Source organism: Lissotriton helveticus, chromosome 7, assembly GCF_964261635.1.
Source record: "Lissotriton helveticus chromosome 7, aLisHel1.1, whole genome shotgun sequence".
NCBI lineage: Eukaryota > Metazoa > Chordata > Amphibia > Caudata > Salamandridae > Lissotriton > Lissotriton helveticus.
The window spans coordinates 564169539-564195997 of NC_136068.1; the positions used below are offsets into that span (position 1 = coordinate 564169539).

A 26459-nucleotide genomic window follows, 5' to 3' on the forward strand; every position below is an offset into this window, starting at 1 on the left:
AGCATATGACATGGGTACTATCAACGAGAAAACTAAAAGATAGTATCCACCAGAGACAGTTTACACGAACCTATCGGACAACTATTAGATAAATACCTACAACCATCGGTCAAAAAGATGCAAACGTACCTAAAGGATACTACGGACTTCATTCTCAAGTTACAAATGATCAACATTGAACCGGAGGAGAAATTGATACTATGTACAGCGGATGTTCGGTCCTTATATACCGTAATACCACATGACTTAGGCATAGAGGCAATAGAAACAGCTCTCATGGATACGGATCTTGACATTGCATTTCAAACATTTCTAATGGAGCTAATGATTTTCTCCTTATATCAGAGCTATTTCAAATATAATGAAACATGGTACCAGCAGCTGGTGGGCACGGCCATGGGCAATTCAGCAGCCCCGGTGTACGCTAATCTATTTATGAAACTATACGAGGAAACACACATTCTCTCACAAACCAAATGGCGAGACAATCTGAAACTCTTTATCCGATATATCGATGACATTTTCATTCTGTGGAAGAGTTCCAAAGAAGAGCTAACAGCAGCTCTCACCCAATTCAACGGTGTGGATGAAAGGATACAGTTAACATGGGAAACATCTGAAACAACCATCACATTTCTTGATGTAAGAGTAAACCTAACGACCACAGGATTGGAAACAGAACTGTACACCAAGAGCACAGATAGGAACAATGTATTACATTACTCGAGCTTCCACGAACACAGCCTTAAAAAACATTTACCTCTCTCCCAAATGACACGAATAAAAAGGATCACATCCTCTACCAGTAAAATGGAAGAAAAAATCTTGGAGATGGGTAACAAATTCAAACAGAGAGGATATCCAACACAAATCATCGAGGAATCTAAAACAAAGATCAAGCAGATAAACAGAGATTCCTTATTGCAACAGACTACCAAAAAGGAACAAACCAGAATAGTAGCGGTATCCAAATACTCTACAACAAGTGATAAATTCAAGAAGACAATATGTAAACACTGGAGAATGTTAACATTAGAACCTGACTTCAAGGACAGTTTCAAGGAACCCCCACTATTCGCTTACACCAGAGCAAAGAATCTGGGAGAGATGATTAAACCACAGACCACAACCACTGAAATATATAAAGGAACACAACCATGTTTGAATTGTGGTCACTGCAATAATGTACAGAAAGGAAACACAATAAGTCATCCGATGAAAGGTCATAAGATCAAATTAAGAGTAAATGGCACATGCGACACATCTAATGTTATCTATGCTTGTAAATGCCCCTGTGGGAAAGTATATATCGGCAAGACCGAACGTCGGATAAAGGTAAGGATCACAGAACATAAATCTAACATCCGCCTAAAGAATGTCAAGTCATCAATAGCATCTCACTTTCATGAGGCCAAGCATAACATTGCCCAATTGAAATTCTTAATCCTGGAAATCGTAAAGAAAATTGAAGGTAGAGATAACTCCAAATATCTCTTACAAAGAGAGAACTTCTGGATATACAGACTTTGTACACAGAAACCGAATGGACTGAATGACCGCATAGAATTTGCGTGTTACCTGTAAATTGCCCTGTATGTACTACATGATACCCTTCTGTGTTGATATTAGTGATAATGTAACTCCTATAAGTAAACAGAATTGTACGCCTAACACCAATGATCACGATAGCATAATGGTACATCACTCCTATTATGCACAGCACTGCGATGGTTCGAACACACCCTCCGTCACCTTTCATGTTTTAATTCCTCACGTTTTATTTTATTTTTATTTTTCCTGTTTAGCCACACACGTGGACTGATGCCACATCACGATTATTTTTATTTAATATACCGCTACCCCGATAGCAGAACCACAATATTTATAGCGTGGAGAAAACAGACACGACATTTTAGTCTGTCTTCGAATATGTTGATCACATGACCGCATCCCGGTCATTAACTAACACACGCCATGGCGCACAACTTTCTCGTAAGACGCCGTCTTCAGAACAAGCAGACGATGGGAGAGTTTTTCAATCTACCCGGCACACTAAAAAGGTTAGTTAACCCACAAATACGCGGTCGGCGAATGCACGTAGAAGTTAACGAACAGGACACAGTATAGACATTTTTTCGTTTTCTTACATTTTCAGAGCATAAATACCCAAAGAACAGCACCAGGCATGTAAGTGAATAACATGTTCGTATTATTTCCGCTAACTGTGATCGATTGCACAAACAAATGTTACTTTTGCCATGACCTAGCACGACTATTCTGATATTACTGACAATGTTTTTTACAAAATCATGAGAACCTTATAACAGACATTGGTTAAAGTACTTTTGTAACAGTATGTGAATGGCAACAGGTTACATTATCACTCTTATACTATTTTTTTCAGCGATGTTATTCCCTGATGAAGGGCTATGGTAAAGCCCGAAATGCATTGGATATGACAATTTGACAATGATGCCTCATGGGAGAAAATGATAATTGTGCAAATTGAATATAAGTTTGAAGAACAAATACTAATAAATATACTTACTATGAACTTTCAACAAACTGTGTGAGGAATCCTTTTTGAAAAGGAGAAACGGTAGCCCCCTCTGGGATGGTCCTAGTGAACCACTGGAACCACATCATTTGAGTATAAGACAGGCGTGTTTGGGGTAAAAACGCCACCAGAAGGGACCACTGAAATTGATTTAACTACAACCTACATCGCTGTGCATCTACCCAATTTAGTATCAATAAGTAATTGTCCCATGAGGAGCAGGGTCAAGACTGATTTGCTTATGGTCGGGTCCAAACTGGGGTGGCATAGTAAGCAAAACAGCAGTGGATTAAATCCAGATCTCTTGACTGTGGATGAGTGGTTGAAACGTTTCAGCACTCCGTCCATTATCTTGTTGTGTTTTCACTTGCCAGGTCGACATGGCAGTTCAAAACTGCCCACACAGACCCTGCAGTGGCAGGTCTGAGACAGGCTTGAAGGGCTACTCGTGGGTGACCCAAATATAGCACCGAATCAGCCCTGCTAGAGGTCACAGATAACATCAGAATGACCCTAAACAAGGGGCATTCTATGATTCTGGTGCTATTGGACCTATCCGCCGCATTCCACATTGTTTCCCATCAAATACTGCTCAGAAGGCTGAAGGAAGTGGGATTAAGGGACACCGCCTTTCGCCAGTTGGCAAGTTTCCTTTCTGGCTGGACTCAGTCGTTTACTCTAGGCGCGTATCGTTCTGCACCCATGGGACTTTCCAAGGGAGTTCCACAGGGCTCCTGTTTGAGCCCCACTTTATTCAACATCTATGTGGCTCCCTTGGCTAATGTTCTAAGAAAACATGGGCTTATCACAATATCGTTTGCAGACAAATAGCAGCTGCTCTTCCCCTTCAATGTACTCACTCCCGACTATCCAGGGGACCTTCTCTCGGGGGCATGAATGCCATTTCACAATGGATGAGGAGCAATTTCCTCCAATGCAACGTTGGTGAAACTGAGCTCCTACTTTTTGGAGAGGTCCCAGCACTATGGTCCCCAAATTGGTGGCCCATTAATCTTGGAATGTCCCCTATCCCCAAAACCTCTGTTTAAAACTTGGGAGTTCGGTTAGACCAAGCTCTTTCTTTTAAAGAGAATGTTGGTCAGACATTTGGTGTATGCTTTTACACCCTGGGCCTACTTCGACGAGTCTTTCCTTTACTTCCAGACTCTGTTCGAAAGACTCTGACCCAGGCACTTATATTGAGCCGCTTAGACTATTGTAATGGTCTGCTGCTCTCTGCTAATGAAGCATCAATTAACAGATTACAAGTGGTGCAAAACATGGCGGCACGTTTGGTTTTAAATATGCTGCCCAGATCTGCCTCTCGCCCTCTTCCCCTAAAACTGCATTGACTTCCAATACGCTAACGAATAAAGTTCAAGGTATGCTGTACCATTCACAAGGCACTACACAATCTTGGCCCCAGCTATCTATCCGAAAAGTTTATTCCTTACCATTCATTGAGAGCCTTGCGCTCCAGCACCACATTTCTGCTAACAGTTCCTAGAATCAGGAGAGCGAGATTGGGGGGTAAATCTCGCTCATACCTTGGACCCAAGCACTGGAATGACCTCCCTCTTCCATTAAGAGAATGTTCGAACCATCTTGTTTTTAGGAAATTGTTAGACCTGACACCTTTGGCGTGGTTCTTCCCCCATCTTTTTGCCTCTGACTCATGTGTTTTTGATGCTGTGCTGGATTTCGTTTTTGCTGGTTTAGACGCTTTGGACACTCTGCCACTGCTGATCAGTGTCAGAGTGTAAGTGCTCCCTCTGTAAATTGCCATATTGATTAAATATACCTGATTGGCATATTTGTATCACCATGAAGCCCCTAGTAAAGTGCACTGTGTGTGCCAGGGCTGGTGATGACAGATGCTACTAGTGGGCCTGCAGCGCAGATTGCGCCACCCACATGAGTAGCCCTAAAATGGTGACTCAGGCCTGCCAGCGCAGGGCCTGTGTGCAGTCAGTGACTGCCATGTCCGCCTGGCCGGTGTCCCCACTGGCTGGGCCTAACCCTTCCCTGTCTGTGCACACCCGTCACCCCTATGGAAGGCTCAAGGTACCCCCCTGGGCAGGGTGCAGTGTATGGATAAGGTAGAGCATGTACTAGTGCAGGTCACATGCTCTGGTAGTGGGCAGCAGCCATTTTATGTGCTCACTGCTGTAAGGCTATCTTGCTCCGTAGAGTAACATGGAGGAGGCTGGCCCCATGTGATACCAGCCTATCTCCCCATAGGAACAAGATGGGACATGAGTGAAAGATATCCCTGAACTCAGAATTCAATAACACATCTTTTAGTGAAGGTTGTTTTTGAATCCTGTGTTGGAGAATAGCACTTTTAGAAAGTGGCTGTTCTCTTGTCTAAACCTTTCTGTGTGCCTGGGTTTGTGGAATGCCTGTCTGGTCTGGGTGTGACAGGGGGCTGCAGAGGCCCCGGAGGAGGGGGTCGGAGTCAGCCTGTGGGTGAAAGGCCGCATCTGCTGCTAGGGAGGTGGGAGGAGGAAGCGCCTGATAGTGCCGGGCTGTGTCTGCCTGACCACCATGCTGGTTCCCTCTCCTGCCGGCCAACTGACACCTCTGACCCTGAAGCTGACAGGAAGAAGAAAACCAGAGACACCTCAGTGCTCCGCAACCCCCAGAACTGGTTTAGACCGGGCTCAGGGCCGACTTGCACAAAGACTTCAAAGGACTTCAAAGACTTTGAGGGGTATAAGGGAAGGACCCCTGACTACAGAAGTTTAGATTCTAAGATCCTACAAGCAAGAAGGAACCTCTGCTGGAAGAAGGACTGCGGGAGAACTAAAGGAAGATTGCCTTGCTGTGTGCTCTAAGGGCTGACCTGTTCTGCTGTCTAACTGAAAGCTGAGGAGGAGAAAGGGACTTTGCTGTGTGCTGGGACCCTGCCTGCTTGAAACTGCCAAGACTTTGCTGTGTGCTGTGTCTGCAACTTGAATCTCCAAGGGCCTGAGAAGAGCTGGCCTCCTGTTGGGAACCCAGGGTTAAAGGTTCCTAAAGCTTTGCCAAGAATTACTGCAAGATCGTGTTGCTTTGGACCTGGAGCATGTGGTGCTCAACTGCTGAGTGTAAGAAGGGATCGTTGTGCTCATCGGCACATTCCCGGCGAGGGTCGGAGGCCTGTGGTGCCTCCCCTCGCGGAATTCACTCGAGCGGTTGTGAGTCTAAGAGGGCGGTTTGTCCGTGACCCGCGCCCTCTAAAATCATCTGCCGCCTGATTACCGCCGCTGCCCGGGGCCAGAAAAACCTCTTCCCGAAGTGCCATCCTGATCGGAGCTGCGGGGCCGAAGAATGAAGCCGCCGCGCTCCCATTGGTTGGAGGAGCCGAGCCCCCTCACCAACGCCGCGACGGGATAGGCCCGTGCGGCGCAGCGTCATCAGTGTTGTTGGGCCGTGATTGGCCGGAGGAGCGGAGTGTCATTGCTTGCCTGTCCCGGGAGCCGCACTGCCATTGGCTGACTCCCGGGTGCTGCTGGAGGCTCACCCCATTTGCCGCGACAGGATTGGTCCCCGTCATCGGGACCTCTTCGAGTGCCGTCTGATCACCGCCGGGACCGGGGAAGACTGACCCGACCTCGCCGAGGGAATCCAGCGAGTGCTCCCAGCCCCGGCCTGCCGTCTCTGCTCCCCGCTGCTCCCTGAAGGACTGAGAGCGGGCGGAGAGCTTCCTGAGACCGGCCGGGCCAGAGCGCGAGTGAGCGCTGGAAGGCGGGGAGCGTCTGAGGCCCGACAAATTGCCGGACGAGGGGAAGGGAACCCCCCCCCCCAGCATTCCGGTGAGGCGCGCTTGTAGCGCATAGGGCCCCTGACGCTAGGGGCTGATTCTTTTGGTGACTTTAAGAAGCTGGCATTGTTTTCACAGCGCTTGAGGCCCATTGCTTTGCGGGCTGGGAATAATTCTGGCATTGCGCAGTATGCTTGTTTTTTTAGAGCTAATTGAATATAAATCAGTGGCATTATTTTTAATTACTGATTAAAGAGACTTGAGAAATTTTTCATAAGAACGTCCTAACAATTTAACTGCAACCATTAAGAAGAAGTGCAACATTTTTATAATGAAGTAATTATCGTGCAACTGCTTGATTTACCTTGCTGAAACTAGATAAAGATAAAGTTATATATTTTTATAAAATATACTTACCTGTATGGTCTCAGTTTGTGGTGGATTGGGGATTACTGTTGTGTTAAGTGCAAATGTTATCCACATTGCCTCTGTTTAGCCTAGACTGCTCGTGCCAAGCTACCAAGAGGGTGAGCAGGGGTTATCTCAGAGGGTTATTCCTTCACCCTGACTAGAAGCAAGGGTCCCTACTTGGTCTAAGGTACTTACCTGTGCCAACTAAGGACCCCCAGTTCTAACATTGGTGGACAGCGGTGCGGATTTTGAACTAATAATTGCACTTGACCTGCAGTGATTTCTTGTACATCACTAGTCTAGTTTAGCAGAACAGGTTGCGCAAGATTTTTTCTTTTTGGTGAAACCTTTTTAGTTGAAAAGGTCAGTAAGCATCATGTCTCAGAAAGCGCTAAGCATGAATGGAGAAGTGGAAGTGGAATTTGAAATCCAGGAGTTGTTCACCTATAACAAGGAGCAACTGAAAAAATTCTGCAAACAGCTTGAATGCCCAGCGAAGGGCAGCGCAAACAAGGAAGAGCTACGGAAAGCTCTGAGGGCCTGGTGGGAGGCCAAACATGGTGATCCAGAAGCTGCTACTGGAGAGGAAGGAGCACAGGAGAATGCTTTTTTGCCCAGTGAGTTGCCAGTGAGGAAGGCAGTGTCTAGGACTGGCAGCAACCACTCCAGTAGGATTATTTCTCCAGAGGAGGTGGAGGAGAATCAGAGAGCTAGGGCCCATGAGATTGAGCTTTTTAAGCTCAAAGCACAAGCAGAGGCGGAGGAGAGAAGAAACGCTCTCGCTTTGGAGGAGAGGAAACTCCAATTGGCTCATGAGTTGAGCCTGAGGGAGCTGGACATTAAATTCAAAAAGGCGGAGTCCAGTTCTAATGGTGGCAGCGCACAACCAGTACAGGCGGGTAAGGTATACATACCAAAGGATCTGGTACAGAATTATCAGAGGGGTGAGGATATTTATGCGTGGTTCAGAGCGTATGAACTTGCCGTAACGATGAATGAAGTGCCTGAGAAGAATTGGGGGGCAGGATTGTGGAAGCATTTTGAGGCCTCTGGGAGGGATGTTTTGGCACCCTTAGAAGCAGCAGGTGCTTTAGCCTACCCCGCTATGAAGGAGGCTTTGTGCCTCAGGTATGGGCTCACTTCAGAACAGTACCGCCAGAAGTTTAGGAACTTCAAGAAGCTTGATTCAAGTACTTGGGTGGAGTGTGTGAGTATGTACACGCGTGCACTGGAAGGTTGGATAAAGGGCAGCAAAGTTACTGATTATGTGGGGTTGTGACACTTGATTAGTTGGGAGCACTTAAGTAGTGTGTGTGTTCCAGAGCTGCGCCAGCATCTTTTAGATAGCAAGTTAACTGATCCCAGTGAGCTTGCTAAAGAGGCGGACCGCTGGACTAGCACCAGGGTCCACAAGGGGGTGGTAAGTACCCCAGCCAAAGGTGGACAGGGTCCCCAGCAGAAGAGTGGGGGGGACACGGGTAATCAGAAGGAGTCTTCTAAAGGGCCCCAAAATGGTTCCCAGGAGAAGGTGTCTCAACCCCCCAAGCCTAAGAAGGCCTGGCCCCCTAAGGGCACGCAGGACAAAAGGGGCCCACTTACTTGCTATTCATGTAGGGAGGTGGAGCACATTGCCCCCAAATGTCCAAAGAAGAAATCAGCACCCACTGGTGCTCCAGCTCCAGCTCCGGCGTTAGCCAGTGTAGCTTTGGGAGGGGATTTGATTTCTAGTGGGGAGAAGGGGTTAGCATTGATGACCCTTGTCTCTCTAGGAGACCAAGAGATGGCCCAGGAAACTTTGCTGCCCCAAAACACTAAGAAATACGGGTAGAAGGTGACCATCAATGGACAGGAAATAGAGGCTCTGAGAGACACAGGGGCCAGCGTGACATCTGTCAGGTGTCGGTGGGTGTCTGAAGAGCAAATTGTTCCCAAGGTACTCCGGCCGGTGGTGGCCTCTGACAGTTCAGTGCGCTACTGCAAGTTGGCAAAAGTTCCATTTGAATGGGGAGGGGTCTCCGGTATTTTGGAAATTGTTGTAAGTGATGCCTTGCCTGTAGATTGTCTATTAGGTAATGACCTGGAGAGCTCCCCATGGAAAGAGGTGGAGCACAGGACTCACTTGGAGATGTTGGGTTTGCCTGCGTGGATCTGTGTGTCCACCCGTGCAATGACAGCCAGAGAGGGCGGATTACCAGAGCTGGAGCCTGGAACAATGGCCCAGGGACCTGCCAAGAGAGGAAGGGGTAGAGGGCGCGGGAAACCAACCCTCACTGTTCCCACGGTCCAGGAGGAAGCAGACCCGGAGGGGGATGCCCTGGAACCTACAGGGGAGCAGGTGGCCGAACTAGGGGAATTGCCTGAGCTGTCCCAGTGGCAGCAAGAGGGTGGTCCCTCCAGGGAGGAATTCTGCCAGGCTCAGAAGGAGTGCCCTTCTCTCGTTGGTGTGCGGCAGCAGGCTGCAGACCAGGCTGCAGGCCTGGGGTCCAAGGAGCATTTGATCTACTGGGAGGATGACTTACTTTATAGTGAGCCTAAGTTCGCTGAGCCCGGTGCAGCCCGTGTGCTGGTAGTACCCGAGCGCTTCAGGAACTTCCTACTGGGTCTGGCTCATGACGTGCCTCTCGCAGGACATCTGGGGCAAGACAAGACCTATCACAGGCTTGTCACCCATTTCTACTGGCCCCAGATGAAGAAGCACGTCTCTGCCTTTTGTAAATCCTGCCAAACTTGTCAGGCCAGTGGCAAGAGCGGAGGGAAGTGCGTGGCACCCCTCCAACCCTTTCCGGTGGTGAGCACCCCTTTTGAGCGGGTGGGCATTGACATCGTGGGGCCCCTGGACCCCAAGACAGCCCTAGGCAACAGGTTTAGCCTGGTCTTGGTGGACCATGCCACTCGGTACCCGGAAGCCATCCCGCTCAGGACAGTCACAGCCCCAGTGGTGGGCCGTGCCCTGATGGGAATCTTTTCCCGGGTGGGATTTCCCAGGGAGGTGGTCTCGGACAGGGGGACAAACTTCATTTCTAGGTATATGAAGTCCCTGTGGGCGGAGTGTGGGGTGACATACAAATTCACCACTCCTTACCACCCTCAAGGAAATGGGTTGGTTGAAAGATTCAACCGCACTTTGAAGGGCATGATTATGGGCCTGGAAGAGCCCATGAGGCGGAAATGGGATGTCTTGTTACCATGCCTGTTGTTTGCCTACAGGGAGGTGCCTCAGAAATCCTTAGGGTTCAGTCCCTTTGAGTTACTGTATGGCCACCCTGTCAGAGGGCCTCTCACTCTGGTGAAGGAGGGGTGGGAGAAATCCCGTGGGAAAACCCCTCAGGATGTGTTCAGCTATGTGCTGGCCATTCGCAGCCAGACCAAGCGCTTCAGGAAGCTCGCTCAAGAGAACCTGGAGGCTAGCCAGGAGGAAATGAAGAGATGGTATGACCAGAACACTTCTCTGGTTGAGTTCCACCCTGGTCAGAAAGTGTGGGTGATGGCGCCAGCGGAGCCTTGTGCGCTCCGTGACAAGTGGTCTGGGCCATATGAGGTGGTGGAACGCAAGAGCGAGGTTACCTATTTGGTTAACCTGAAGACTCCCAGGCAGCCCCTGAGAGTGCTACATGTGAACCGCCTCAAGCCCCACTTTGAGAGGTCTGAAGTGACTATGCTCATGGCTACAGATGCTGGCGGGGAGGAGGATAGTGATCCTCTCCCTGACCTCCTGGCAGTCAAGGAGCAAAATGGGTCAGTGGATGGTGTGGTCCTCTCCCCCACCCTGACCCCAGAGCAGCAGGAGGACTGTCGCCAAGTCTTGGGTCAGTTCGCCCCCCTGTTCTCCCTGACCCCAGGTGTCACCAAGTGGTGCGACCACGATGTGGACACTGGAGACAGTCTGCCTGTGAAACAGAAGTTTTACAGAGTGGCTGACCAGGTCAGAGCTAGCATCAAGGAAGAAGTTTCCAAGATGTTGGCGCTAGGGGTTATTGAGCCCTCCAGCAGCCCCTGGGCTAGCCCAGTGGTCTTAGTGCCTAAGAAAGCTGCTACCCCAGGTGGCACCCCAGAACTCCGGTTCTGCATGGACTACCGTGGGCTCAATGCGGTCACCAAGACTGACGCGCACCCCATCCCCAGAGCTGATGAGCTGGTGGATCGGTTGGGAGCTGCCCAGTACCTGAGCACTTTTGATTTGACTTCAGGGTACTGGCAGATTGCCTTAACTGAGGGGGCCAAGGAGAGGTCAGCATTTTCAACGCCAGAGGGGCACTTCCAGTTCCGTGTCATGCCCTTTGGGTTGAAAAATGCCCCCGCCACATTTCAGAGATTGGTCAACCAGGTACTGGCGGGGCTGGAGCAATTCAGCGCAGCCTACCTGGATGACATTGCTGTGTTCAGCTCCACTTGGGAGGAACACCTGCAACACCTCACTGAAGTGTTGAAGGCTCTGCAGAAGGCAGGCCTCACTATCAAGGCCAGTAAATGCCAGATAGGGCAGGGATCTGTGGTGTACTTGGGACACCAGGTGGGGAGCGGCCAGGTGGCGCCCCTACAGGCAAAGATTGATACCATTCTGGCTTGGGAGCCCCCCAAGACCCAGACTGAGGTGAGAGCCTTTTTAGGTCTCACCGGGTATTACAGACGGTTTGTCAAAGGTTATGGCACCATTGTAGCCCCTTTGACAGAGCTGACATCTAGAAATCAGCCCAGGAAAGTGAATTGGACTGAGGCCTGTCAAACTGCTTTTGACACCCTCAAAGCTGCCATGTGCACAGCACCGGTGCTTAAGGCACCTGACTTTTCCAGTGAGTTCATTGTGCAAACTAACGCTTTAGAGCAAGGCGTGGGAGCAGTACTCTCACAGATCACTGAGGAGGGAGGAGACCAACCAGTGGCTTTCATTAGCAGGAGGCTAATCCCCAGGAAACAGAAATGGAGTGCCATTGAAAGAGAAGCTTTCGCTGTGGTCTGGGCTCTGAAGAAGCTGAGGCCCTACCTGTTTGGGACTCACTTCCGTGTTCAGACCGACCACAGGCCCCTCAGATGGTTAATGCAGATGAGGGGTGAGAATCCAAAACTGTTGAGGTGGTCCATTTCCCTACAGGGGATGGACTTTACGGTGGAACACCGCCCTGGTACAGAACACGCCAATGCTGACGGTCTGTCCAGATTCTTCCGCCTTAGTGATGAGGACTCCCAAGAGGTTGGGTAGTTCTCCCCACTTTCAGCTGGAGGGGACACGTGTTAGACCTGACACCTTTGGCGTGGTTCTTCCCCCATCTTTTTGCCTCTGACTCATTTGTTTCTGATGCTGTGCTGGATTTCGTTTTTGCTGGTTTAGACGCTTTGGACACTCTGCCACTGCTGATCAGTGTCAGAGTGTAAGTGCTCCCTCTGTAAATTGCCATATTGATTAAATATACCTGATTGGCATATTTGTATCACCATGAAGCCCCTAGTAAAGTGCACTGTGTGTGCCAGGGCTGGTGATGACAGATGCTACTAGTGGGCCTGCAGCGCAGATTGCGCCACCCACATGAGTAGCCCTAAAATGGTGACTCGGGCCTGCCAGCGCAGGGCCTGTGTGCAGTCAGTGACTGCCATGTCCGCCTGGCTACTGTCCCCACTGGCTGGGCCTAACCCTTCCCTGTCTGTGCACACCCGTCACCCCTATGGAAGGCTCAAGGTACCCCCCTGGGCAGGGTGCAGTGTATGGATAAGGTAGAGCATGTACTAGTGCAGGTCACATGCTCTGGTAGTGGGCAGCAGCCATTTTATGTGCTCACTGCTGTAAGGCTATCTTGCTCCATAGAGTAACATGGAGGAGGCTGGCCCCATGTGATACCAGCCTATCTCCCCATAGGAACAAGATGGGACATGAGTGAAAGATATCCCTGAACTCAGAATTCAATAACACATCTTTTAGTGAAGGTTGTTTTTGAATCCTGTGTTGGAGAATAGCACTTTTAGAAAGTGGCTGTTCTCTTGTCTAAACCTTTCTGTGTGCCTGGGTTTGTGAAATGCCTGTCTGGTCTGGGTGTGACAGGGGGCTGCAGAGGCCCCGGAGGAGGGGGTCGGAGTCAGCCCGTGGGTGAAAGGCCGCATCTGCTGCTAGGGAGGTGGGAGGAGGAAGCGCCTGATAGTGCCGGGCTGTGTCTGCCTGACCACCATGCTGGTTCCCTCTCCTGCCGGCCAACTGACACCTCTGACCCTGAAGCTGACAGGAAGAAGAAAACCAGAGACACCTCAGTGCTCCGCAACCCCCAGAACTGGTTTAGACCGGGCTCAGGGCCGACTTGCACAAAGACTTCAAAGGACTTCAAAGACTTTGAGGGGTATAAGGGAAGGACCCCTGACTACAGAAGTTTAGATTCTAAGATCCTACAAGCAAGAAGGAACCTCTGCTGGAAGAAGGACTGCGGGAGAACTAAAGGAAGATTGCCTTGCTGTGTGCTCTAAGGGCTGACCTGTTCTGCTGTCTAACTGGAAGCTGAGGAGGAGAAAGGGACTTTGCTGTGTGCTGGGACCCTGCCTGCTTGAAACTGCCAAGACTTTGCTGTGTGCTGTGTCTGCAACTTGAATCTCCAAGGGCCTGAGAAGAGCTGGCCTCCTGTTGGGAACCCAGGGTTAAAGGTTCCTAAAGCTTTGCCAAGAATTACTGCAAGATCGTGTTGTTTTGGACCTGGAGCGTGTGGTGCTCAACTGCTGAGTGTAAGAAGGGATCGTTGTGCTCATCGGCACATTCCCGGCGAGGGTCGGAGGCCTGTGGTGCCTCCCCTCGCGGAATTCACTCAAGAGCGGTTGTGAGGCTAAGAGGGCGGTCTGTCCGTGACCCGTGCCCTCTAAAATCATCTGCCGCCTGATTACCGCTGCTGCCCGGGGCCAGAAAAACCTCTTCCCGAAGTGCCGTCCTGATCGGAGCGGCGGGGCCGAAGAACGAAGCCGCCGCGCTCCCATTGGTTGGAGGAGCCGAGCCCCCTCACCAACGCCGCGACAGGATAGGCCTGTGCAGCGCAGCGTCATCAGTGTTGTTGGGCCGTGATTGGCCGGAGGAGCGGAGCGTCATTGCTTGCCTGTCCCGGGAGCCGCACTGCCATTGGCTGACTCCCGGGTGCTGCTGGAGGCTCGCCCCATTTGCCGCGACAGGATTGGTCCCCGTCATCGGGACCTCTTCGAGTGCCGTCTGATCACCGCCGGGACCGGGGAAGACTGACCCGACCTCACCGAGGGAATCCAGCGAGTGCTCCCAGCCCCGGCCTGCCGTCTCTGCTCCCCGCTGCTCCCTGAAGGACTGAGAGCGGGCGGAGAGCTTCCTGAGACCGGCCGGGCCAGAGCGAGAGTGAGCGCTGGAAGGCGGGGAGCGTCTGAGGCCTGACGAAGTGCCGGACGAGGGGAAGGGAAACCCCCCCAGCATTCCGGTGAGGCGCGCTTGTAGCGCATAGGGCCCCTGACGCTAGGGGCTGATTCTTTTGGTGACTTTAAGAAGCTGGCATTGTTTTCACAGCGCTTGAGGCCCATTGCTTTGCGGGCTGGGAATAATTCTGGCATTGCGCAGTATGCTCGTTTTTTTAGAGCTAATTGAATATAAATCAGTGGCATTATTTTTAATTACTGATTAAAGAGACTTGAGACATTTTTCATAAGAACGTCCTAACAATTTAACTGCAACCATTAAGAAGAAGTGCAACATTTTTATATTGAAGTAATTATCGTGCAACTGCTTGATTTACCTTGCTGAAACTAGATAAAGATAAAGGTATATATTTTTATAAAATATACTTACCTGTGTGGTCTCAGTTTGTGGTGGATTGGGGATTACTGTTGTGTTAAGTGCAAATGTTATCCACATTGCCTCTATTTAGCCTAGACTGCTCGTGCCAAGCTACCTAGAGGGTGAGCAGGGGTTATCTCAGAGGGTTATTCCTTCACCCTGACTAGAAGCAAGGGTCCCTACTTGGTCTAAGGTACTTACCTGTGCCAACTAAGGACCCCCAGTTCTAACAGAAATTACTTTAAACCACTCTCTTCTGTCCTTCAATAACCAACAGTCTCCCCTTTAATAATACGCACCCATGTAAGCGCAGAGATACTCCTCTGAGTCGATTCTGGCGCTATATAAACCCATAAATAAATAAGTGTTGCAGGCAAACTTCTAGCATTTGATTTGCACACCTTGGACATACTTGGTGCACTTTAGTAGGGACTTACTGGTAAATCAAATATGCCAGTCATGGATAAACCAAATACAAGTACACTTTATACATAAAGCACTAGCCCTTTAACACTGGTCAGCAGTGGTAGAGTGCCCAGAGTACTAAAACTAGCAAAAACAAAATGCTGCATGCAGTCAAAATAAGAAGGACAGAAGCAAAAAGAGAGGGGAAAACACGCCAAAGATGCCAGGTCTAAAGCTATCCTCAATAGGGCCTAAGTCTGTGTCCCTGATACTGACCTAATCTCGGGTATCAATTAGGGCACCCAGAGGTTGCCATGCTCCCTCAGGATTTTACCTGCAGCCCTTTTAATCTAACAGTAGGGACAATTTCAGTGGTATGTCGAAAACATTGTATTCGTTTTTGTGAACTGGGATTATGTTTTTTATTTTAGTTGTGTCTTTAGATTTATTTTCTCTTCCCCAGTGGCTAACCTTCTATGTTGTTTGAATCAAAGGGGTGTGTTTTTACTCCTGCCCCATTTCAAAGGATGAATATTCCCGGTCAAAAACCAATTCTCTAATTTACTTACTAGCATTGCACACAAAGCTCGTGTTTACCTGAACTTTGACCCACTGTCTAAGATGCAGGCCGTCCGAACCTTGGCTTGCTGAAATGCGAAAATGCTTTGAATTCCATATTGACATGCTGGCGGACACAGGAAAACCTCTAACAGTTCTCACACATTGTTTCGGTTCAGGAGCTCACACACACATTTTCAAGGCAAGCCACAGCTAGATCAATATTTGACAAGACTTTCAGACCTCATATTTACGCCTCCAGAAGACATTTAGAGAAAGAGTTTAGACTATAAACACACAGTTCGAATTGCCGAGCTGATGAGAAGTGTATGAAGGTGTCTGGCCCGCCAGTCCACTATACTCGCACCCTGTGTCACCACCTGTCCCAGGTGGTGTTTGACTAAACTCGACATGCCCATTCCACTGTGATGACCTACTCCTAAAAGCTCTAATAAATCACTGGTCAGAAAGTGAAACAATAATAAGATCGTGACAAAGTGTGATGATGGCATAAAAGTATGTTTTTCTCGTGAAGGCATACCATCCATGACTGCTTTGTGTTTTCTCCTTCGTTGTTTCTGGACTTGGTGTGGCTGGGTAGGGCATGAACACCGAAGTAGTCTGCCTACAAATGATGAGGGATTTAGCTGACTCTGCTCAGGGATTGGGTCGTAGGACAGTGATCACCTTCCATGACATACACAGCTGATTCTTTCTGGGTTGAGTTTTGTATTTACCTCCAGATTAAAAGAAAGTTTGATTTGACACCCGGAATTCCGGCCTCATCAACAAGAGTTGGATCCTTTTCAAGCAGCCACTCGGGCAGGAGGCGGTGGTTGGTGCAGTTACCTGTTCATCAACAGTCGCCATTTTGTTATTTTTTTCCATGTGTCATATCTGGTTGGTTCCTGGTTCTGTCTGCATGCACCCAGCACTCCACATGATACAGTTTGAGGTTATAGCTAAGGGTGGCATACACACTTAACGTACCATATATAATGAGGACCCCTGCGTCACCCCCTCAGCTGCCCCTGGCCTATTCAGCCTGTGTTTTTCCAGATGGTTTAGCTGTGAGGATTTGACCCAGCCATGAACATGTTTTAAAACCCTTAAACATCTACACAGTGCTTTTGGGCAGATCTGGTAGGATAAACTGCGGACTAGGCCTCGTTCTGAGCAGAGACGCCATTTTGCAGATGTTGGAACAGCAAACGTCAGTGATTGAAAACTCCACCAGCAGATAGTTTGTATCAAAACAGTCTAATATGTGATACATATGCCTGTGATGCTGTTTTCTGAAGTAATACAAACATTACTAAAACCGGTATCTTGAATATAATCATTTTAAGTGAAAATATTGTTTCATGTGTGGACGTTTGTCATGTTCGTGCCGAAGCCCCAAAGTGACCCTTTGACCCCTGGTTGGTCAGCGAATGGCAGCGACAGATGCATGACCCATGACCTCACTCTTCGACCCTTGGTTCTGCAGATGAGGGCTCTGCTGAGCATCACCAGAGCGCCGTGACGGCCCTTGCTTGGTCTCCCAACGGACAGTTCGTGGTCTCTGGCAGTGAAGGGGGCGAGGTCATCGTCTGGCATTCAGGGAGCCCTTTAACAACGGTGCAGGTAAGGATTCTTTCCCAACAATGACATTATATGCACGTTTATGAGGTACATTTTGTATTTTTCTACTATTTGTTCATAAGTGATTAATTGATTTGCAATAGTGAATTTGAGCCTTTCTCCTCCATCTATTAGTTGTGATTTTAATTGGAATAAAGGAAAAACACAGATATATTTTTTATTACATCGTAAATTATCCAAAATTATCTTTTTTAGCTGGATCAGTGAGCGTGCAGCTTGGTCATCTCAAAGTGATTGAGAGTGAATGTGAGGAATGGCATTTGTTTATTAACTGTCCATTTTTGTGAATAGGAGAAAATCAAAATGCAACTGCTTTTTGAATTTCATGGAAAAGCTTTGATCTTGTACATCGGAATTCTTTGTAACAAGCACCTCTCTTTAATTTTCACAACATCCAGCACTAACACTTTAATTCTTAATCGTCTTTAATATACTCTTTATCAGGGTGAACAAAATAATGATGAGTGTTAACATTATAACTAAGAGTAGCCAGTGAGGTGTTTTGGTCGAATGAACTTTCAATTATTGTAAAGGATAACACATAACGTTCACTTTGACACTGTGGTCAGATGGTTTTAAAGAGAAAGTGTTTTGCCCCATTTAAAGGCACCTATTACTTTGACTACTATCACTTTTACATAGTCGCGGCCTAAAATTGCAGTTAAAAAGTACCAGCACTAACCACTAAATTGCCTGCAACTGTAGGAAGGAGAGTGATGGCCAGGTTGCAAAGTCAGTGTATGGGTAGGAAAATCCGCAGTTCCCGGGGTAGAAGAAAACATTCATATAAATGGGACTCCTTTTTAAAACGTAAAGTGTGCATTTTAGATAACTGTCTGGTGCTTTTTAAAACAGATCACGCAGATGCGTCCTGCTCCCTGCACGACACAAAACAAAAATACAAAGCGGAGCCCAAGGAATGCAAATGACATAATAAAATGAAAAACCATAGTACAATATATTTATCTGAAAGAGACTATAGTTATAGATTCCTTACCTTAAAATTACCCCGAGGCGTCAGACTGGATCCGGAGATATTGTTTTCTTAGCAGTACCCCTGCGAATCGGTAGGTGGTGTTGGTTGACTCCGCGTCCGTCGTCGGCTTCGTGGTCGTCAGGATGACGTCGCAGAGTCTACATAGACGCCGCCCCTGCGCGCTGATGCCAGTTCTTCCTTTTCCGCGCCAGCCAGCACAGATCTGGAGAGAGCGTGCCCCTTAGTCTCTTTATGACTAACTCATTTTCAACTTTTGTCAACATCTTTTTTGAATCTTGCGTCTCCTGGTGCACGAGGGATGTCCAGTAGTCTGCCCAGTTTCAAACCCTCTGACTCCTGTTACAAGTTGATGTTGGTCACAGATCCGCACCATGTGTGCCTTTGGTGCCTGGAGCGCGACCACTACCCAAAGTCTTGCTCCGACTGCCGGGCCCTGAACCCAAAGTCTTTGCGGGAGCGGTCCCGAAAGCTTTTGGAGGTTCGGCAGTCTGCTCCATGCCGGTCAAGGTGAAGGTTGCGGGACCGATCGCGGATCCATAACCATTTGTCATTGAAGTTTTTGCACCCATCGGGTAAGACGAAGCACAAGAAGAAGGTGTAGTGTAGTTCCTATATTCCCAATAGGCTCTGCGCATTGGAATAATATAAACAGCAGTGTAGACGTAGGACTGAGGTCGACTAGGTCTCTACTGACTAAATTAGACTTAATTCGTTTTGCCAGCTAGCTCAGAGGTCACTAGAAACTTTCTTGAATGTTCAGAAAAGAGTTAACTCTCCGGATTTAGACAAGAAGAGATTAGTTTCTGACAACCGCATAAACATGACAACTTTGCTCCTTCAGAATAAAGAGTGTATCTCTAGAGTCGTGTGAAAACAATAGACGGTTATTTCACTCAGTCATACTTAGTTTCACCAGAGTGCAGAGAAATAGAGAGACGGGCGTTTTCAATAAAAGGTGTTATTTATTGAGCAGTCTTCCTTCTCATGCAAGAGAAATGAGTTGCCACAATAGCAATACTTATCATGAAGTAAAGTGCGTAAAGTAAAAGGAGTATTATGAAATAATACTGTAAAAGCATTGATATGGTTTCTTAGCCATATGATACTTTAAAATGGATAAAATATATACATAAAAACATTGACTAACGTACTCAACTGGTGCTTCTAAGATACGCCTACCCCGGTGTACCTGACCTAAGCCTATTACGTGGGAAGGAGTAAATAAGTTGCAGTTTAAGTTAAGTTGGTTTTTTGACAAGGAATCTGAATCAAGAATTCTCTTAAGGATTTAGTAAGCTCCGTACCTTGGTAATAGAATGTAGGAGGTCTTGTATCTCTCTCTCAGGACTCGATATCCCAGCAACCCGCAAGGGTGACTGGAAACACCGGAGCTGGATTTTCTCGGCTGGAGAAAAAGACAGCGTATTTCTCAGTGCGTCAAAAGGGAGGGGCGGCGTCCTTCGGCTCTTCGCATGAGCTGGGCTTCCGGGCAAGTAGATAGCCGCTCTGCTCCAAACCACCGTGTGTTTGCTTAAGGCAACGCTGGTATATTTATACCTGAAAGGTGCCGGGTTTGACGTAAGGTTGGACATAAGACGTCACTAAGAACTAACAGTTCTTTCTGGACTCTAGGAGTTCTTGTGCAAATCAAAACAAGAGCAGGGGGATTTCCCGGGCTGCTGGAGGCTTGGTTTGTTTAAAGAACGCGTTGTACTTTCTAGGAGTCTAGGGGAGTAGCCTTGCCGTATTTGGACTGCATGGGCTATTACTAAATATGGATATGATTCTTATGCCTTTATAAGGATATTATTTACTAAAACCATACAAGGGCATAAATCGGGAATATCTAATTAGGGTCCTAGATAGAAACACAACAAAGGCGAAGAAGCATTGTCGCTCTTCACCTTCTCCCCGTCCGTTGGCGATGCAACGTGGGACCTGGAGCGTCGCCGCTCTCAGGCTCCGTCCTCGGAGCCCGCTGGGACGGCTCAGCGCTTTCCTCCCTTTCTGGGAGCCGTCCCCTGCCGAGCTTCGTGCATTTTACGAAGCCCTCCACTCCATCTATGGGCAGCCCAACTCTGACAGCGCACCTTCAGGCCCCGCAAACTTGGCTGGGGGCTCTAGGCTTTCGATGCTGGCGGCTCCGGCCACAGCGCCCCCATGGATCCAGGCCTGGATCCGGATCAGCACCGGTCGGCCTTACTGTACCTTTACTGGTGCAGGGAGGGGTCTGTTGACGCTGTAGCAGACCAACCTGAGGAGCCGTACTGTAGATAGAAGTTGGGTGATGCCAGTGGTCTGGATACCTCCCCAGACCTTGGTATGCTTTCTCCCCCTACCGTGGCTACGGAGGAGGGAGCTTCCTACGCTGTGGTGTTGCATAGGGAGCCTGAGGCCTTGGGGCGCGAGCATCCTATGGTGGCAGTCAGGACTAACCTCCTGACTGAGGTGCTTCAGCCGGCAGCAACCTCTTCGAAGCCCCTGGTGTCTTTCAATGAGGCCCTCACTGATATCCTTCTGGGCTCTTGATCCAAGCCCAGCAAAGGGGCTCGAGTGGACAGGATGATTGGCTGACGCCACTGCCCGGCCCTGGGCAAGCCACTTTTCCTATTCCAGCACCCTACCCTTGAGAGCTTGATGGTCCAAGCCTCAACCTCAAAAGGTGCATCCCCTACCTACAGCTTCCCCAGATAGGGAATCCAAGAAGCTGGACCTTCTTGGGAAGCAGAGGTCTTCTGCCACCAGCTTAATACTGCAGTCGGTGAACACTGCATGTCTCTTGGGCCGTTACATCCACACTGTGTGGGACACAGTTGCGCAATTGCTGCCACAGTGCCCAGAGGAGACCCTCACCAGCGCTGTTGCAGAGGGTAGAGACGTAACAAAGTTCACAATCCGACTCGCTGGGTAGAATGATTTCAACGTCAGAAGCCCTGAGGCGCTACACCAGGCTGAGGTCCACTGGCTTTGCTGGGGGTGTCCAATCAACCCTTTTGGACATGCCTTTTGATGGCAGTCGCCTGTTTGGTGAAAAGGCAGACAACACACTAGCACTAGAGCGTATGAAGGACTCTAGGGCTACGCCCGGATCCTTGGTCCTCGCTGCCACCTCTCGCCCCATGCAGTCTGCCTTTCGTGGCTACGGAAGGGGTGCCCCACCACGTTCCACCCAGAGCCACAGGCCTGCTCAAGCTACCCAGCCTCTGCTTGGCCGGGGACGTGGGACCCAGCGTCGTGGGCCTGGGGGCCAGCGGGCGGGTCAGTCCACCAATGCCTCCCTGCAACAGCCCCCAAACTTCCTATTCCGATCTTTCAGGGCCACCGGTTGCCAGGATCCGCCATCACCTCCCCCACTGGCGCAATATCACGTCCGACAGGTGGGTTTTGCAAATAGTCTGACGTGGCTTCTCCCTCCCCTTCAAGACTACCCTTCCCTACATGCCACCAACACTCCATTGCATGTCGGAGGATCATCTAGCCCTTCTCCGCCAGGAAGTTCCGGCTATCTAGGGCAAGGGAGCCATCAAACGCATCCCTGTGCCAGAAGTAGGTCGTGGTTGCTACTCCCACTACTTCCTGGTTTACCCAAGAAGGACAAAGGCCTGCATCCTATCTTAGACCTCAGGGATCTCAACCACTTCCTTCGGAAGGAGAAATTCAAAATGGTAACTTTGGCTCAGGTCTTGTCTGCCCTCGACCCTGGAGACTGGATGGTATAGTTGGACTGGCAAGATGCTTATTTTCACATCCCCGTCTTGCCTGCCCACTGGCGTTGCCTACGGATCACGGTAGCCACAAGCATTTTCAGTTTACCGTGCTCCCATTTGGCCTTACCAACGCCCAACGGGTGTTCACGAAAGTGATGGCGGTGGTTACAGCTCATCTGCGCAGATCAGCGGTTCCAGTCTTCCCCTATCTCGACGACTGGCTTTTGAAGGCAGGCTCCCCCCAGACTGTTAGCTCCCACCTCCAGACTATGGCAAACCTGCACTCGCTGGGGTTCACAGTCAACGTTCCGAAGTCCACCGAATTCCCTATCCGAAGCTCCTATTGGAGCTGTTCTTGACACAGCACAGTTTTGGGTCTATCCTCCCTAGTAGCGAGTCCGGGATATTCGGGCTATGATACTGATGTTTCAGCCTCTATCCCGGATTTCGGTGAGAATGATCCAGAGGCTGCTGGGCCTTATGGCCTCCTGCATCCTGCTAGTGGATCAGGCCAGATGGCATATGCAGGCTCTGCAGTGGGACCTGAAGTTCCAGAGGGCGCAGCATCAGGGGAATCTTTCCGATGTCGTCCTTATCTCTGAGGGGACTGTAAGTCAGTTGCAGTGTTGGTTCATGAACCTTGGATAGGGTCAACGGCAGATCCCTCTCTCTTCCCCAACCAGAGTTCACAGAGGCGACGGATGCTTCACTCCATGGATGGGGCAGCCACATGGGGAAGGCAGAGATCAGAGGCCTCTGGTCTCCGGTGTAGTCAGGGCTCCACATCAACCTTCTGGAGCTCTGGGCGATTCATCTTTCACTGAAAGAATTCCTTCCTTCTGTCAAAGGAAGAGTAGTGCAGGTGTTCACGGACAACCCCACCGCCATGTGGTACTGCAACAAACAGGGCTTGGTGGGATTGTGGAACCTATGTCAAGAGGCTCTTCGCCTTTAGACATGGCTGGAACATCATGGCATGACCCTGGTGGTTCAACACCTGGCAGGCTCCCTGAACACCAGGGCAGATGAACGCAGCCACCAGTGCATGATAGATCACGATTGGCATCTTCACTCGGAAGTGGTGCAAGGTCTCTTTCAGCAGTAGAGAGAGCCTTGGTTAGATCTATTTGCCACCGAAGAGAACGCTCAATGTCCACAGTTCTGTGCATTGGAGTTTCCTAGGCGACAATTGCTCAGCGACGCGTTTCGTTGAGAGTGGAATTGCGGCATCCTGTACTCCTTACTGCCTGTACCACTTCTACCCAGAGAACATCAAGCGCGACCAAGTCGTTCTTGTGGCTCCGGACTGGGTACGAAGACTCTGGTACCCCGAGATCTTGAATATGGTCATCGATCCTCCGATCCGACTGCCTCTTCGGGAAGATCTTCTGTCGCAGCAGCAGGAGACGGTCCTCCACCCAAACCTGTCCAGTTGACAGCATTTGACCTTCCTCCCAAAGTCTGTATTGTCATCTTGGCAGGCAGGTGTCCCTCCACTAAAACTGTATACGCCTGTAGATGGAAAAAATTAGTGGCATGGTGCACAGCAAAGGCTGTGGATCCCCTTTCTGCTGCTCTTTCAGAGGGTCTCCAATTAATTCTTTCTTTGGCCCAGCACAGGGCACTGCTCAGGGCACTCTTAAAGGCTATCTTTCGGCCATTTTGGCTTTTCTTCGCCTTCCTGATCAGCCTTCTCTTTTCAAGTCCCCTATTGTTAACAGATTTCTGAAGGGCATTACTCCTCTTTTTCCTCCTTCTTTCGTAATGCCCCAGTGGGACTGGAATCTTGTTGTCACTTATCTTATGTGTGCTCCCTTTGAGCCACTACATAATTTTCCTCTTTGTCTCCTTACTTTGAAGACTGCTTTCTTGCTTGCCATCACCTCTGCTCGTAGGGTGAGTGAGCTTCAGGCCTTATCTTCCAAACCTCCTTTTCTTGCTGTTCATCCGGACAAAGTAGTCCTCCGTAGTAGCCCCTCTTTTCTGCCCAAAGTGGTTACCTCTTTCCACATATTAGACCATCACCTTGCCTACCTTCTTCCCACCTCCGCACCCTTCCAAAGAGGAGGAGGGACTCCACCATCTGGACCCAAAACACGCACTTTCTACCTTGACCGCACTAAAGATTTCCGAGTGGACGATCAACTCTTCTCAGGTTATGTGGGTGCCAAGAAAGGTCGGGCAGTGCTCAAACGTACCATCTATTATTATTTAGCTACAAAGGAACCTCCAGTAGGACTGCGCTCCCACTCTACCAGGGCTACGGCAGCCACTACTCCCTTCGGACGTGGAGGTCTCTTACTGGACATCTGCCAGGCAGCCACATGGGCATCCTTGCACACGTTTACTCAGCATTATTGCCTAGACAGGCAAGTCCGGAGAGACGGCTTTTTCTGCCGTTCTGTTCTCCAGGGCATCCTGTTGTGAACTTTTATCGCAGACCCACCACCGGGGTTGGTATTGCTGGGGTATCCATTCTAAGGTAAGGAATCTATAACTAATAGTCTCTTTCAGATGAAGAAGTTACCTTCAGTAACAATGTATCTGTAAGAGACATATATCTGATAGAGACTACTAGCCGCAGATTACTTCACGTAGAATTATCCCCAGACGTGAGACTGGATCTGGAAACTTTTTGCCACAGCATCCCTGCGCGCCGGGGCGGGGCGTCATCACGCGACTCCGCCCAGGTGTCGTCTGCGTACGTGACGTCAGCGAGGTCACATAAGACCCGCCCAGCGCGCCTACGTCAGTTTCTTCCTTTTCAGCTTGCAACGCGGATACGATCTATGCTACGGGCCTGTTTAAGGCCCCTTTTCCTCCATTTTTTTTTTTTGGGTGGAACAGTGTGCGAAGGCCTTCGGGCTTCTAAACTTGCACATTTTGTGGGCGTCTCATGTCGGCGATGGACCCGCACCTCATTTGTATGTGGTGTTTGGAGGAGGATCACAGCTCCACTGATTGCGCAGCGTGCCAACAGTTGAAGCCGAAGTCGTGGCGGGAGCGCCGGATGAAACGTCTGTCGGCGTGTCTCTCCAGGTCCTACGTCCTCCCCTCGGTCTGCTTCGGCGGACCGCTTCAGATACGGGCGTGGTAGTCATTCTTGTCCTCTGGTGTCATGTGAGCATCGCTCCCCAGTGGGTAAGTGTTGCAGTTTGTCCCCGGAGGCTGGTTTTCGGCCTGCCGGGTGCGTGGACTCTCTGCGGGTGATGCGGCCCGCGTGTCATCCTATGCACCGTTTCCCGGTGTTGGGGCGTTGAGAGTCCAAATGGAGACATACGCGGCGGCTTTGCAAGCCTCGCTGGCATCTCCTACTCCTCCTTCCCCTGCTGGTGCGTCAGCGGATCCCTCGCCCTGCGCAGGGCCCTCCGCGGCGCCGCCGGTGGGTCCGGCCCCGGCGCTGACTGGTTCGGATCCAGGCGTGGAGGATGTGGTGCTGTTGGGGTGCGGCTCCTCCGGGGCACCTCCTTCAGGCCACGGCGTCTTTGCCTCACCGCATACTCCCACGGGAGTCCCTGTGGTGTCACGGAAGGTCACGGGGGCTCGGGTCGCATCCCCGAGCCGCTCTCGGTCCTTCAACAAGGTGGTCCTGTCTAAGACCGCGGTGACGCTGCTACGGCGACGGCAGCCGCTGGACTGTGCGGAGCCACAAGGGTCGGTGGACCCTCCTCGTCCCGCTCCGGATCAGAGCCGGGGGAGGACTCTTCGTCCCTCCCCGGGCCCCTCTCGTCCCTCCCCACAGGCGGCTGCCTCGTTGGAGGGCGAGTCGGAGGTTGAATCGTCCCTGGCACCGCCACATGGGTTGCCAAGCGATCTCCGCCTCATTCTGGGCCGCGGCTGACGGAGGGCTTCGGGTCACTCCCCAGGCCCGTCTCGTTCCCCCACGCAGGTGACTGCCTCTGCGGCGGTCAGGTAGGCGTCTTTCCGGCGCCGCCCCGGGGCTGCTTCGGCTCAAGCTCCACTCCGTTCTCCGCTCCGGTCTCCGGTGCGGGGTGACTTGGAGGAACCTTGTCCGGTGACACCGGATGGTGCCGAAGCGGACTCCACGGCTCCGTGCAGGGGTCGTACCGCGGATTTGTCTTCGGACGCTCCTTCTTCTCGAGAGGCAGGCTGTATATTGGTGTCGTCCTCTCCGAAGACTGGTCACCGCGTGGTGTCTTTTTCACCGGCGTCTAAGGGTGACTCCCCGCCCTTTCTTCGGCAGAGGTTTTCATCGGAAGAGCGGGAGGTCCCTCATTCTTCGGCTCCTTCTGATTTCCAGATCTGACCCTGCCCATCCCGCTTGGCCTCATGGACGGCCGCCTTAGTTTGCCGCCATCGCCCACGGAGGAGTTGCTTGCTCCGCCGCGGGGCCCTACGGAGGCGCGTTCGGCCTTTGGTCACACGGTGTCCGCGGCTGTGGGCATCATGCGCATGGGTGACCCGGTGGCACACTTTTCGGCGGACCATCTATTCGAGGTCCTCCACCAGGGCTCTGGTGGGAGGGAAATTTTACTTCCCTTTGAAGGTTCGCTTCTTTCTTCCTTAACGGGGGCTTGGAGGCGTCCTGCCACAGGGGACCTGGTGCCTCAGCATCTTCTGCATTGGCACCTCCTGGCGCCGCATGAGCCGACGTGTCTTTACCTTCACCCCTCGGCCGCCAGCCCCCTTTTGTGGACTGCTTTTCCCTCCCTGCCGCC

General features: G+C 50.4%; 1 protein-coding gene across 6 annotated transcripts in view; it reads left to right on the forward strand.

Annotated features, from left to right (window-relative positions):
- Positions 1-26459, forward strand: part of TEP1 (telomerase associated protein 1) — a 1162857-nt gene that overhangs the window by 968224 nt on the left and 168174 nt on the right. For all 6 annotated transcript variants that reach the window (XM_078652640.1, XM_078652638.1, XM_078652642.1 and 3 more), the window contains one exon: positions 16922-17058. In XM_078652640.1, coding sequence (XP_078508766.1) covers positions 16922-17058 — 137 coding nt within the window. The remainder of the gene's footprint in view (positions 1-16921; positions 17059-26459) is intronic.